The sequence below is a fragment of the Gasterosteus aculeatus genome, chromosome Y, assembly GCF_964276395.1.
Source record: "Gasterosteus aculeatus chromosome Y, fGasAcu3.hap1.1, whole genome shotgun sequence".
Lineage (NCBI taxonomy): Eukaryota > Metazoa > Chordata > Actinopteri > Perciformes > Gasterosteidae > Gasterosteus > Gasterosteus aculeatus.
Genome location: NC_135709.1, coordinates 546,895 through 560,052, shown reverse-complemented (window position 1 = coordinate 560,052; position 13,158 = coordinate 546,895). Strand labels below are relative to the sequence as shown.

At 45.5% G+C, this 13,158-nt stretch overlaps 1 protein-coding gene across 1 annotated transcript in view; it reads left to right on the top strand.

The window, feature by feature from the left end:
* Positions 1-939: 939 nt before the first annotated feature.
* The window catches only part of LOC144391266 (NT-3 growth factor receptor-like), a 104,201-nt gene continuing 91,982 nt past the window's right edge, over positions 940-13,158 (top strand). Inside the window, exon 1 of the mRNA XM_078097876.1 lies at positions 940-1,491. Coding sequence (XP_077954002.1) covers positions 1,265-1,491 — 227 coding nt within the window. The 5' untranslated portion in view covers positions 940-1,264. The remainder of the gene's footprint in view (positions 1,492-13,158) is intronic.

Below are 13,158 nucleotides of genomic sequence, written 5' to 3'. Positions count from 1 at the left end.
TGTTTGTGTGTGTGAACATCAAACTGTTTGCTGAGCCTACAGGTGTTCTTCATCCTGCACGGGTTCCCCCAGGGAAGGTTTATGGCTTTATTCTCATTTTAAGCGGAACTGTTTAAAAAGCAGCAGCATCCAGAGTAGAAAATACCTGAAGGCGGACCAGGTGGGGGGGGGTAGTGCACCCTGTGACAGCACAGCAGGCCTCTGCACGCTTTGTCTGGGGTTTCACCTCTTTGGATTGTCTCCATTGTCCTTTCCCCACAGCCTTTCCTCTCCCAGGAATCAGGAAACATTTATACGTCACACGTCCACGGACTTGGACACGGCGGTTGGTGCCTGACTGCAGACAGTAAGACAACATGCAAGAATGATGCAATATAAGACTGTGGGCCATAGAATGAACACGTGCACCAGCAAACAGAACCACAGACTGGTTCAGTTGTGTAGAGTATGTGACAGTGGTGTGTGTGTGTGTGTGTGCGTGTGCATGTGGACTGTGGAGGGAATACAGATGTTGTAGCAATGATTTCTCTAGTTCATCACTCGTCCTGATGCTTCACTGTTTATTCCACGTGTTGGATAGAAGCCCACCTGAAGCGGACCACCTTCATGGTCTATTTGACTCTGAGGCGACCGTCATTCACCAAATGAACACAACGCTGAACTGATGAAGACCTCAAACTACTAATGGAGACCATGAACCTCACAGTCTTTACTGACGAGTCATTTTTGATGGACGTGAGAGGAAATACTCTTTTCAGAACGAGAGGTTGCTAAAGGTTAATCCCATTCTACCTGGAACAAGGTGACGTGAACACTTATTCCGGAAGGGAACTGAGCTGCTCGCTTCCTCAGTCTGAGGGAGGCTGCGGTTCCCCGTCGGTCCAGCAGGTGGGACCTGAGGCCGGAGGACGGAGTCCGCGCTCTCTCTCCACCAGCAGCAGGGACCGTGAGAGATGGAGAGGATGACATGAAGTGATGCAGAGGCAGAGGAGGGAGACCACCGGAGACCACCGGAGACCCTCCTTGTCACGGATCGGGAATATTTCCGTGATTTCTGGCTGCTTTTCTTCCTCCAGCGTCGTTGGGATCCGTGACATGCAAACGCGCGCGCACACTTACGCACATGTGGACACGCGTGGACGCGCGGGGAGGGACGTGCTTTTTTCCCCTTGATTCACTCCACTGAGACGAGAGACGAGCGGCGGACTATGACGCCGACGCGTTGACGCGTCTGTCCTCTGTCAGAGACCCGGACCCGCGGAGCATGGAGACGCCCGGGGGCTGCTGGACGCTCGTCCTTCTGCTCGGCGTCCTCTCCGGCGGCTACCTGAGCTCCGTGCCGGACTGCCCGCCCACCTGCGCCTGCTCGCCCACCGACATCTACTGCAACCAGTCGGACAGCAGCAGGTTCTTCCCGCTGCTGTCCTTCCAGGGCCCCTCGGGCCCCGCGAACAGCAGCATCGAGGACCTCTTCCAGAACATCTCCTCCATGTAAGAGCCGACCGGCGGGGGGGCTTCGTGGGGGTCTTTGCGGCGCGCGATGCGCTTTCTCTCGTGTCAGGTCTTGTTTTCATAACGCAGTGAAAACCGCCCAGTTTGGTTTGGTGTTGGGGTTGGGGTTGGGGTTGGTCTTGGTGCTGGTTTGGTGTTGGTGTTGGTGCTGGTGTTGGTGCTGGTGTTGGTGCTGGTGCTGGTGCTGGTGCTGGTGTTGGTGTTGGGGTTGGTGTTTCGGTGTTGGTGCTGGTGTTGGTGCTGGTGCTGGTGCTGGTGCTGGTGCTGGTGTTGGTACTGGTGTTGGTGCTGGTGCTGGTGTTGGTGCTGGTGCTGGTGTTGGTGCTGGTGTTGGTGTTTCGGTGTTGGGGTTGGTGTTGGTGCTGGTGTTGGTGCTGGTGTTGGGGTTGGTGCTGGTGGTTGTTCGTAGTGTGATTTTCTGTGCTGCAGTTGGTCTTGTTAGATTATCACAACATTCAACTTCATTAAATCAGCAATAAAACATCTCAGCCAGAATAATATTATATTGATATTGACATGAGATTAAATTGGGACAACTTCAGCCTGAAAGCATTCACCAATAGTCAACGTTGTAAAAGTGTCTTTATAAACTTTTTGTAATCCATACAAAGAAACATACATGTCGTTTCCAACCTGTTACTCTTATTAGAAAGAGTCTTTAAGTAAAACAGAAACCGGAAGAAATTGTAAAATCTCAGCCAATGTGGACGCCACGGAGGAGCCTAAATTGAATGTATTAAAAACACGCTCAACCCGTTTCAAATGTTTTTTAAAGGCTGTAGTTTCTTCTCTCCGGGTCTAAACGTACACATCAACCCTGGATACGATAGTGTGAACTGGTGAAGCGCTGCTGCTCTCACCCTGATTATTAATATCCCAATAAGAGCAAACAGAAGCAGCATGCGGCGGTTTGCTCTGTCGCTTTTCAACCTTTCATCTATTTACGGACGACGCAATGAAGCAATTCTGTGACCTTGTCGAAGAGGAACTTTCAATGAGAGTATCCTTTCCCATAAACCTTAAGCCGATTAGGCCTTTAGTGCCGGTCATGTATTGGTCAGTAAGACCTGCCACTCGCCATCAATTTGTGCCAAACTAATTTCAAAGCACCTACAACAAATCCATGTCCCATTAGAGGTGATGAATTCTTCTGAAAACAGCAGCCGAAGGGGTTTTTACATCCCCGCTGGATGTCCTTCCGTGACCAAAAATCACCCAACTGTGATTCCCAACTAGTTGATATTTGAAAAGCCTAAAGCAAGTTCTTTGTATTTTCTTTTCATTGGAGGAGCTGGCAGGAGATTGAATAGAACAAAAAGCATTTGCTGATTCGATACGCGTTCCCTTCACTCGCTGCAGTGTCTACCTAAATATATTCTGTGTTATATCCTTTGATGCCAGAGAACAGCGTGGCCCCAGAGATCAGAAGCCCATCGTATATCTTTTACATTGGATGATAATGCAGTCAGGACTCAAACTCTTCAGCCTAAACATCAATTTTCCATCAAATCCTGATACGTTCCACTACCAGTAGTATTCATTCACCAATAAATGCATTTTCATAAGCCTCCAAATCAAGGAGCTGCACAAATTTAACATAGATATATGAACTTAAGTCTCGAGCCCCGTCCCCGATTCTCATCTGCAGGACTAGAAAAATAACTATGGTCACATTTTCAGAACTTTGGCATGGACTTGGTACCAAAGCATGAATGGCCCGAGACAAATGATGGGATTCTTTGGTTCATCTTTCACGTGTAGGTCGCTGGAGTCCATCTCACAGGACACTTTGTGTGTGTCCTTCTGCGGATGATCCTCATCATCACGCGCCACCCGCCTGGAAACACATTCACAAACGTTGTGTTGCAGCTGAATTTATTAAGCCGCACTGAATAATTCATTTGCAGTACGTCCATTGTTTGCATTCGTATCGGACGTTTCCGACAGTCGGCTCAGTTATAAAAACCGTTAACCACAAAGTAGAAAAACAACAGGATCCCTCAAATAGTGCAAAACAATCCGATTCTAGTCCATGTTTGGGCTCAATACATTCCCGAACAATAAAACATGACTAGTTACACCTCCTTCATAATAGTAATTATGTTTTTCCCTCCTCAGTGTTTCCCATACCATCTATTTTATATATATAAATAGATTAAAAAAAATATATATATATATATATTTTTTTTTTAATCTATTTTTATATATATATATATATAAATATATATATATATTTTTTTTTAAAATCTATTTATATATATATATGTATATATATATATATATATATAAATAGATTAAAAAATATATATATATATATATAATTATTTTTTTTTAATTAAAGCCGACGCTCATCTTCCTTTGGTCCACAGACAAAAGTAATACACAGAAAACCTTTAGAACAGGACATGAAACAAACTGTTGAAAATAGTACAAACAGAATAAAAGAGCAACCTAGTGCAGTCGAGGAAAAAGATGTATATTGTTAAAGAAGAATCCGATGTACAAAAGCAAACGTCAGGTAGTTATTGGCCATAGTTGACTGCTGTACTTGTACTATTAACATATCTGTGATGGTTTGTCCAAAAGCTTGACAGCGAACCGACGTGTCCAGAGCCTGGACGCTGTGATCTGAGTAACGAAGCTGCTACGTTTGTTGTGACGTGGATCATTGCAGATGTTTTGTTACACCTCAGCACTCGAGGTCTCTCAGCGTCTTTCACAACGTTGGCGTCGCTGCAAAAGACTTATTATATTGACGTGTTACTTGTGTCATACGTGCATGCGAATGGCATTTTACTGTCAGAACCAATCCTTCAATCAGAACCACGGCACTGCAAACAGATCAGCAGATGGATGCGTTCAGCAGGAGGCAGCGCGCGATGATAAATCCTCCTGGATTTCTTGGCAAACACCACCCGATGTAGCCGGTTGAGGCAGAGACGATCGAGGTCAGGCATCGACCTCAAGAATGTAGCTCGTGATGGTCCATTCTCCGGGCATCTGATCCTAGCGCCTGAACGCAGCACAGGGAGGGTCTCTAAAGTAAATGGTGGCGTGCAGGTTGTATCCCGGGCTTATTAGTTAGCTCACCAGAACGTACGCCGACAACTGAGGTGGAGATCCACGGGGTGAAGATCTCCGGCTCAGTAGAAAGTAGAAAACAACGTCAACGGGCCGTGAAGGTGTCACAATGAAGCTCTGTGCACGGATGTACTTGTGTGTATCTTCTGCTCACTCAGTGACTCACAGGTGAGGAGACACGGGGGGAATCATCACAGCAGAGAAGATCCTGCACTGCTTCTAATGAGGAGCCTTTTATTCACACATTTAAGCCAATTTAATACAAAACATTGACATAACTGCTTAAGCATCAACCAAAAGAGACATTAGCAGTTATTGATTTGTAATCATCTCACTACAGCGTCGAAGGAGCCCTGAAACTCGCTTCCTTCTCATCAGACACGTGCTTATAGTGTTTAACATTATATTATTTCACTCTGCAGGTAGCTGGTAGTACACAAACTAAAGATCTGATGAATTGAGGATATCAATGAGGATTCTGCTGTTTTAAACAGCAGCAAGTATATGGACACAACATGTTGATGAATGAACTGAAAACAGGACAAATTGTCTGTTATCTTCATATCGCAATACGACCCCAAAAAATATCGTTCCGTTGTTGATGGACAGTGAGAAGCAGGAAGGATTTGAGCCTTTGTCACTGCTCGCTTCCCAAACGCGTCACCGTGCATCAGGGCCTCAAAGCAAACAGAGAAGTAAAACCACGATGATCAGCCATTGTTATATTTCCAACAGAAAAATGGAGTTAAAGAGATCAGTGAGGTGATAGACGCTGATTATTTTGGGAGAACAAAACCTCGTTGTATTATTAATCGGTTTTGGTGCAGCAGCAGAGATTCCTTCGTCCACCCACCGCTGCGTGTAGGAGAGAACACGGGGGCCGCTTCTTTCACGCCGAGTGCCGCTTCTTTCACGCCAGTCACGGGGGAAATTTGGCCGGACAATCGGAGAAGCAGAGAAAAGGAGAGGCGACTGGCGGCGATAAGGCTGCTTTTGTTTCTCAGCTAATGTCCGCGGGAAAAGAGACGCTCGACATGAAAAGTAAAAGACTGAAAGAGAGAGGAAGAGCTTGAGGTGGGTGACGGAGAGAGAGGATGTTGCCACATCTGAGAGGAGAGGACATGAAGTGGAAGTTTCGCTCCCCGTTCTTCTAGAAAAGACATTTTCTTTCGCGCCTCCAAATTGGACGTTTGCACGTTGCAAATCTCAGTTACGTTAAATACTCGTCGCTAACTGGACGTCTGCAGAGACGCTTCCCGCTCGACCTTCTCGTGGTGTCACCCAGGATTTCTTGACTTTGTCTCTGGGGTATTATTTGGCGGACGGGATCTCAAATCAATGCAGAGTACGTTTGACCTCGTTGTTCACTGCAACCACCAAAGGTCAACAATGAAAACTACTCACACAGCTGTTGCGTTTCACAGATATGAATTCATTTTATGATACCTGAACAGAATTCAGTTCAGCTTTCCTTTGTCTTAGCACAGTGGCCTCAATGTCAATGCCGCTTTGGTGCATTTTACATCGCTGTATGTGGGAATAAAAGGGAGTTCATGGGGACACTTTGTGTTGCCGTATTATTTTTGTTATGAGAAAAAGAACATTAGAAGAGGATTAAATGCAAAAGAAGTGCTGCCTTTCATCCTTCAGTGGATGTCACGGTAACTGATAATGTAATGAACTTCTCATGTGTTGTTCCGTGTGTTTGTAACTCTAAATGATTATCAGCGGAAGTCTATGGAATCAAACAATGTGCTCGATGTGGTGACCCAGCCAGTGACCTTGGGACTGTCTCACCCACTGCTGCCCCCCCGACCCACTCCTGAAAAGAATAAATGACCTGCTGTGCTTGTCTGATGTTGGAATATCCAATAACATTAGCAGCCATTATGCACCGCGTCAATGTGACAGCCCGCATCATGTCAGCGGCAGTGCTGCCATTGTGTGTGTGTGTGTGTGTGTGTGTGTGTGTGTGTTTGAGGATGTGTAAAGGATTAGACAGGCGGCGTTGAGACGCTGTTAAAGCCATAATGTGTCACTGAGTTTTAGCATTTTTCCTCCTCTGTGCTCATCAGCACAGTGGGAAGCAGACTGAAATAATAAAAAAAGACATTTCAGAATGATGTGAAGGCAGCTTGTCATTGTTTAATTAAGTGGGTGTAAATGGACAACATTGAAGTGTAGATTCCTCTGGAAGGGACGAACACGCTGCATTCAGGGATTCATGATCAGGGGCCAAAGGTCACAGATCCTCGATTCTTAATCAACATATCAGCAATACCAGAAGGATCATTAAAGGACACAGTCATGTTATTTAATACACCACAAGCCTCTTGGTTGATGTATTTACACACGGTTTGAAAGTCTAGAAAAATAGACTTAACTCTGAATAAAACGTTTAACATCATTACAACAATAAAAAAAAATACGTCCAGTACCATCCAAAGGGTTTTACATACTGTCCAACATACTGGTACTGTACATATTGTACATGGGTGAGCAAATGTGGAGGGTTTAGCGGGACCAGAATGGGGGGTCAATCTATTACACTGACACACAAACCTGTAATGTATGAAACTGCCTGTTAGATTCATTAACCGGTTACATTACATCAATAACAACACATCAACCAAGTGCATTAAGTCAAATAGGACAGACTTTTTTCGAATGAGAGCTGCCTCAGCTGATGCATCCTGACGAAGGGCCCCTCCTGGCCCCCAACTCAACAATAAGAGATGGCCGGACGGAGCTCATAGAAGTCACAGATACTGTGGGTCACTCAGCTCCATGCAGCGAGCGGAGCGGGACGGACCGAGGAGACGGACCGAGGAGACGGACCGAGGAGACGGACCGAGGAGACGGACCACCAGCGTCTGAACAAAACGCACGTTTATTAGGGTTGTTTACATGGATAATTAAATGGACAAACAGACAAACTGTCATTTCAGCACCAGGAGCTGTCCACATGGTGACACGTCCTAGCAAGAGGCCAGTCACACGGCACGTTAGCGGTTTGGCTAAAGATGCTACAGCTTTTTTGTCCCTACATTCATTTTGTGATACATGTAAACAATCAGATTTCACTGAGGGGACAAAAACCTAAAGTACCACCACGTGCTGTCAGACTGTGTGAGGCTACTCGTTAGCTTAAATAGCATTATTCTTTTCCAGGGAACAAAGCGTCCGTCCGTAAACAGCAGCCGTCGACCAAACGTCCCGACTCGCTGCCACGCGAACCATTGAGACGTGTCCTCTTCTGTCCCCGTCAATCTAACTGAGCTGTTTGCGAAAAGCCTCTTGACAGAACGTCAATGGGCGAGGATCAATATTAAAGTGCTATCAATTATGAAAATGCATAAAAGAAATCATCAATATTTTCTTCAGTAATGCACTAATGTTGTCTGACAATGTCAATAATTTGTGGGATTATGGATCCCAAGCGGCTCACAGGAGGCTCTGATGCGTCTCTGCGCCCGGCGCCACAGGTGGCTTTTACTGCAATGATCCATTTGATCAGATGAGCAGATTCTAGTAACACACACGATATTTACACAAACAGATAAATAAATCATCATCATCGCAGTTTTCAGGTCTGTGCTCTGAGTTTTTACCCACCTAGAAGCGATAATCGTCACTGGTTGTAAATGTTATCCTTTCATTAGTGTCGATATTGATTATTTCTACTCAAACACTACAGTAAATATAGATTTAAATGCTTTAGTCTCTAGTCGTCTGGACCTCGGTGATGTCAGCCGGACCCCCGAAAGCCGCCATTGCAAAGCATTGAGAATGCTGCTGGCGTGGTTTTATCGAGGTGACCTCCTGCTCCGCGTGGCCAACGCAGCTCCGCCCCCTTTAGCATCATCCACATCTGGTCCTTCAGCTACACCAACACCTCCTGCTGTGTGAGGCCCCGGGGCCTCGCTGCTTTTCATTTGACTCAAATAGCAACTCAAAACATATTGTTTTAATATTTGCCATAAATATCAGTATATGTTTCTTAAATGTTCTCCCTCATTGTTTTTAACTATTCAAAGATTAGTGATCTCTCTTTTCTTGTCATGACCTCATATCATCACTGAACATATTCTCCGCATTAACCACTATGAGGTATTTTAAAGTTGTGAGAAATTGTTGTTCAACAAAATATTATTCCCAAAACTTAAATGTCTATAAAGAATAACCTAAAGTTAAGAAAAAAGGCAATTTAATGATTAATTATGCAGGTCTGGCTTGAAAATTCAACTTGGTTTATTTAATGAAATCCCAGTTTTCCGGTTAGAAGAGAAAGTAATAATATTATATTACTGGAAAACCTTCAACCAAGTCCATGTATCACTTATTAGAAAATGACTCCCATTGAGCTTTGTAGCAGCTACGTGTCTTCACAGACGGATGAGGAGCTGAGGACGTAAAAGGCTCACAGCAAATGAACTTCACTTCACACTTTCAGCTCAGTTTCCAGAGGCTGACAGGAACAGAATTGAACACCGTTTGCATACTTCCCTTCAAACGTCTGCTCTTCAACGTTTACTGATTTTGGTTTTTTTGCTAAATGTGTTTTAATGTGATGAACAACACTAGCTGATGTATATTTGCTGGACGATCATTTAGTGAGACATTAGAACTGATTTGTGGCGGGCCGTGTCTTTACTACGTGGGCCTTCTGTGACTACAGTTAAATGACCTAATACCTCATCATGACGCTACAGGTCAACACTAACATTTATGCAAAATAAAACCTCTGCTCAACACCTGAAGCTCAACACCTACAAATAGAGTAAGTGCCGATACATGACGGGATGCTGCGTAATAGTACATTTACCATTTACATTTAGCAGCCAATCAGCAGGCTGGAATACACGTGAAGCAAAAAAACAGGAAGTAGGGAGAGACGAAGAGACGTGAAGAAGAAGAAGCGCAGCTGCCTGACTCTGTGAACAAAAATCACAGAGTCAGGCAATTAATACTCAATGTCGCTTAAAGTCAGCGACACCAGGTGACCTCTGTTTGCCTTTGGAGCCGCTAGGAAGCGTTAGGAGCCGTTGGGAGTCTTTAGGAGCCGTTGGGAGTCTTTAGGAGCCGTTACGAGGCGTTAAAGGGCCGTTACAAGCCTTTAAGGGGCTGTTACGAGCCGTTAGGAACCGCTACGAGGCGTTACGAGCCGCTATGAGCCGTTGGGAGCCGTTAGGAGCCGTTACCATGCGTTAGGAGCCGTTAGGGGCCGTTACCATGCGTTAGGAGCCGTTAGGAGCCGTTACCATGCGTTAGGAGCCGTTAGGTGTCGTTACCATGCGTTAGAAGCCGTTAGGAACCGCTACGAGGCGTTACGAGCCGCTATGAGCCGTTGGGAGCCGTTAGGAGCCGTTACCATGCGTTAGGAGCCGTTACCATGCGTTAGGAGCCGTTAGGGGCCGTTACCATGCGTTAGGAGCCGTTAGGTGTCGTTACCATGCATTAGGAGCCGTTAAGGGGCCGTTACCATGCGTTAGGAGCCGTTAGGAACCGCTACGAGGCGTTACGAGCCGCTATGAGCCGTTGGGAGCCGTTAGGAGCTGTTACCATGCGTTAGGAGCCGTTAGGGGCCGTTACCATGCGTTAGGAGCCGTTAGGAGCCGTTACCATGCGTTAGGAGCCGTTAGGTGTCGTTACCATGCATTAGGAGCCGTTAAGGGGCCGTTACCATGCGTTAGAAGCCGTTAGGAACCGCTACGAGGCGTTACGAGCCGCTATGAGCCGTTGGGAGCCGTTAGGAGCTGTTACCATGCGTTAGGAGCCGTTAGGGGCCGTTACCATGCGTTAGGAGCCGTTAGGGGCCGTTACCATGCGTTAGGAGCCGTTAGGAGCCGTTACCATGCGTTAGGAGCCGTTAGGGGCCGTTACCATGCGTTAGGAGCCGTTAGGAGCCGTTACCATGCGTTAGGAGCTGATCAATTTGTCTCAAACGTAATCCCAAGTGCACATCCTTTTTTGGGAAACGACACACATGCCCAGTGTCCTTGAAGGACCCTTCTTGACGGAGGGTATGTGGAAATGTCGCTGAAAATTGTTTCCTTCTTGCCAACACATCCTCCTAAATTGTGACTGTGTGTGCGTTGGTTGCAGTCCAATCACAGTGGACAGAGGAGGTAATTTGTTCAGCTAGAGCCCCTGTTGTGTTGATAAGCCCGTCACACAAAGCGCTGCCCCCCGGCTCTCCCTTCTGCTCTGTGGCTCCCGGCCCGCCTCCACTTGCATCGGGTTCCGATCCAGGTTTGACCCGGCCCCAAAAACTGCTGGGCCTGCTTTGGTTCCCGACTAAACCGAAGCAGGCCTCAAGCACAGTAACGCAGAAGCGAGTCGGCTCAGCATTCATATGAAACAAATTAAAAATGTACTATATATTATTTTATTTTTAAGGACCAGTCTTTGTCAAAACAACATGGCCTTGTGATAAAATTACATTACATGTCATTTAGCTGACGCTTTTATCCAAAGCGACTTACAATAAGTAGCCGATGTACAACTTGCTGTAGATAAGAACCATTATAAGTCCAATGTAAGTGCTACAGGTAGTTAGTGTGTTAGTGGAGGGAGAGTCTGAAGAGGTGTGTCTTTAGTCTGAAGATGTGAAGGCTCTCTGTGGTCCTGATGTCTTCAGAGACCTCCTTCCGCCATTTAGGAGCAGGACAGCAAAGAGTGGAGATCTAGTCGAGTGTTTTGCTCTCAGGAGGAACAAGCAGTTTATCACATGCAGAGCGGAGAGTGCGGGTCGGGGTGTCGGGTTGGACCAGGTCCTGGATGGAAGCTGGAAAACGTTCGACAGGAACGGCAGACGTCCTCTGCTGCAGCTCGGACTCGACTCTTTGGGTGTCAGCATTAAGTGATGTGTTGTAAAATGTGTTTTTTCTAATCTGGTCTCATTAGGCCTCCTTTGTGCTCAGAGCGCCACCGTGGTCCAATTAAACTTCTGTTTTGGCTTGAAGCAGTCGTGTTGTCCACGATTCATCCTGTAGTTTCCAATCTGGGCCACACAGGCAATGATTTATTTCGAAGCAAATTCCTCAACACAGAAAAAAAAGAGAACAGGCTGCTGGATTCAGGACATTGGCCGACTCTTTAAGTGAAAATATTTTTTGACACAGATGGCTCTAAAGTGTTGGACCAAAGGACAAAAAAACAGATGCACTATTCCTCAAACATTTTTACAAAAAACGCTTAGTGTAACACATGTATGACAATGCACAGCACATCTGTGTAGCTTACAAACTAGCGTGAGATTGTCTTACACAGGTTATAAACGCAGCTCGGCATCTGGAGTGGATTAATGTGTCGGGACAAGACGGAGAGCGAGTAGAGAGAGAATTCACACAGGCCGCATTACGAATTCAAGAGCATGTCCTCCGTCATTAAACGGACACCACGTCTGGTGTCTTTTATTGAGTCCTCTGAACATCCGTCAGCCAGCGAGAGCGACTGATGCCGAGCTGACGCTTTCCCACACATACGCTGGTACTTTGTCTGGCTCTGTTCTCAGGCAGACCGTCCTGTAAGGTCAGTTCAGTCCCTTCAGGTTCAACCGACAGGTGACTCTAAAGAGACCAGTGAAGATGTTCATTTGCTGTGAGGGATCATGTCTTGAGGTAGTGGAACACAAAAGGGAAATCCCCAAACTCAGCACCAGTTTAGACTATTTTTTTCTCCGTTCTACTGAAATTGGTGCCTACAACTACTTTGAGCTGAAAGGCAGCTATTTACTTACTGTTTTGAATTTTGCTGGTAACCGTGTTATAAAAGCAATAAGGTACTTGATAAAGTATAATGTAACAGATGGAGGGCTGCCGCCTACCGATGCCCCGGAACTGTTACATTATTGGACGATAAAGTACAGCCTCTCGTACCTTAATGCTTTAGTAACGTGTGCAGAGAAGAGGTCAAGTGGCATTGGACGTGTCAAAGAAACATTGGACTTTAACACAACGCCACTGTTCACTTCTAATATGACCTTCATCCTTCCGCATTTGTATTCTTGTAACCACGATGGTGCACTCTAAAAAAAAAAAAAAACTTAAAATAGTTAAGCAACCAGCTGCAAGGCTTTATTGAGTACACTTAACTAATGGATAACGTGTCGCGTCATCTACAACATAAGAAGTTTGCTACTCGAAGTTTGTCAAACTTAACATTATTATTCAGACCTACTAATATACTCTACAATATAAGTTGACAGGACTTAAAATATTACATTTGATGTTCTCATCTACTGAGGTTCTTAAGTTGAGAAAACTTATAATATTGGAGGAAATTGTGTTTTCTTTTAGATTGAAAATATCCATCAACGGCACTGAACCTTTTATGTTGAGTATATTCTAAAAAGCTTTGCAGCTGGTTAACTATTTTAAGTGTTCTCAAATGTCAGTATACTCAGAATTCCTTTGCTACGCTGCCTCCATTTTTAAATTTCAAAGTGTACACCGCTTTCGCTGGAAAACTCAAAGAACAGCAATTAATTCAAAGTGTTTAATACCAAGCAAACAGGACGGGGTTCAGCCTGGACGGGTCGCCAGCCAATCGCAGGGCAAAATA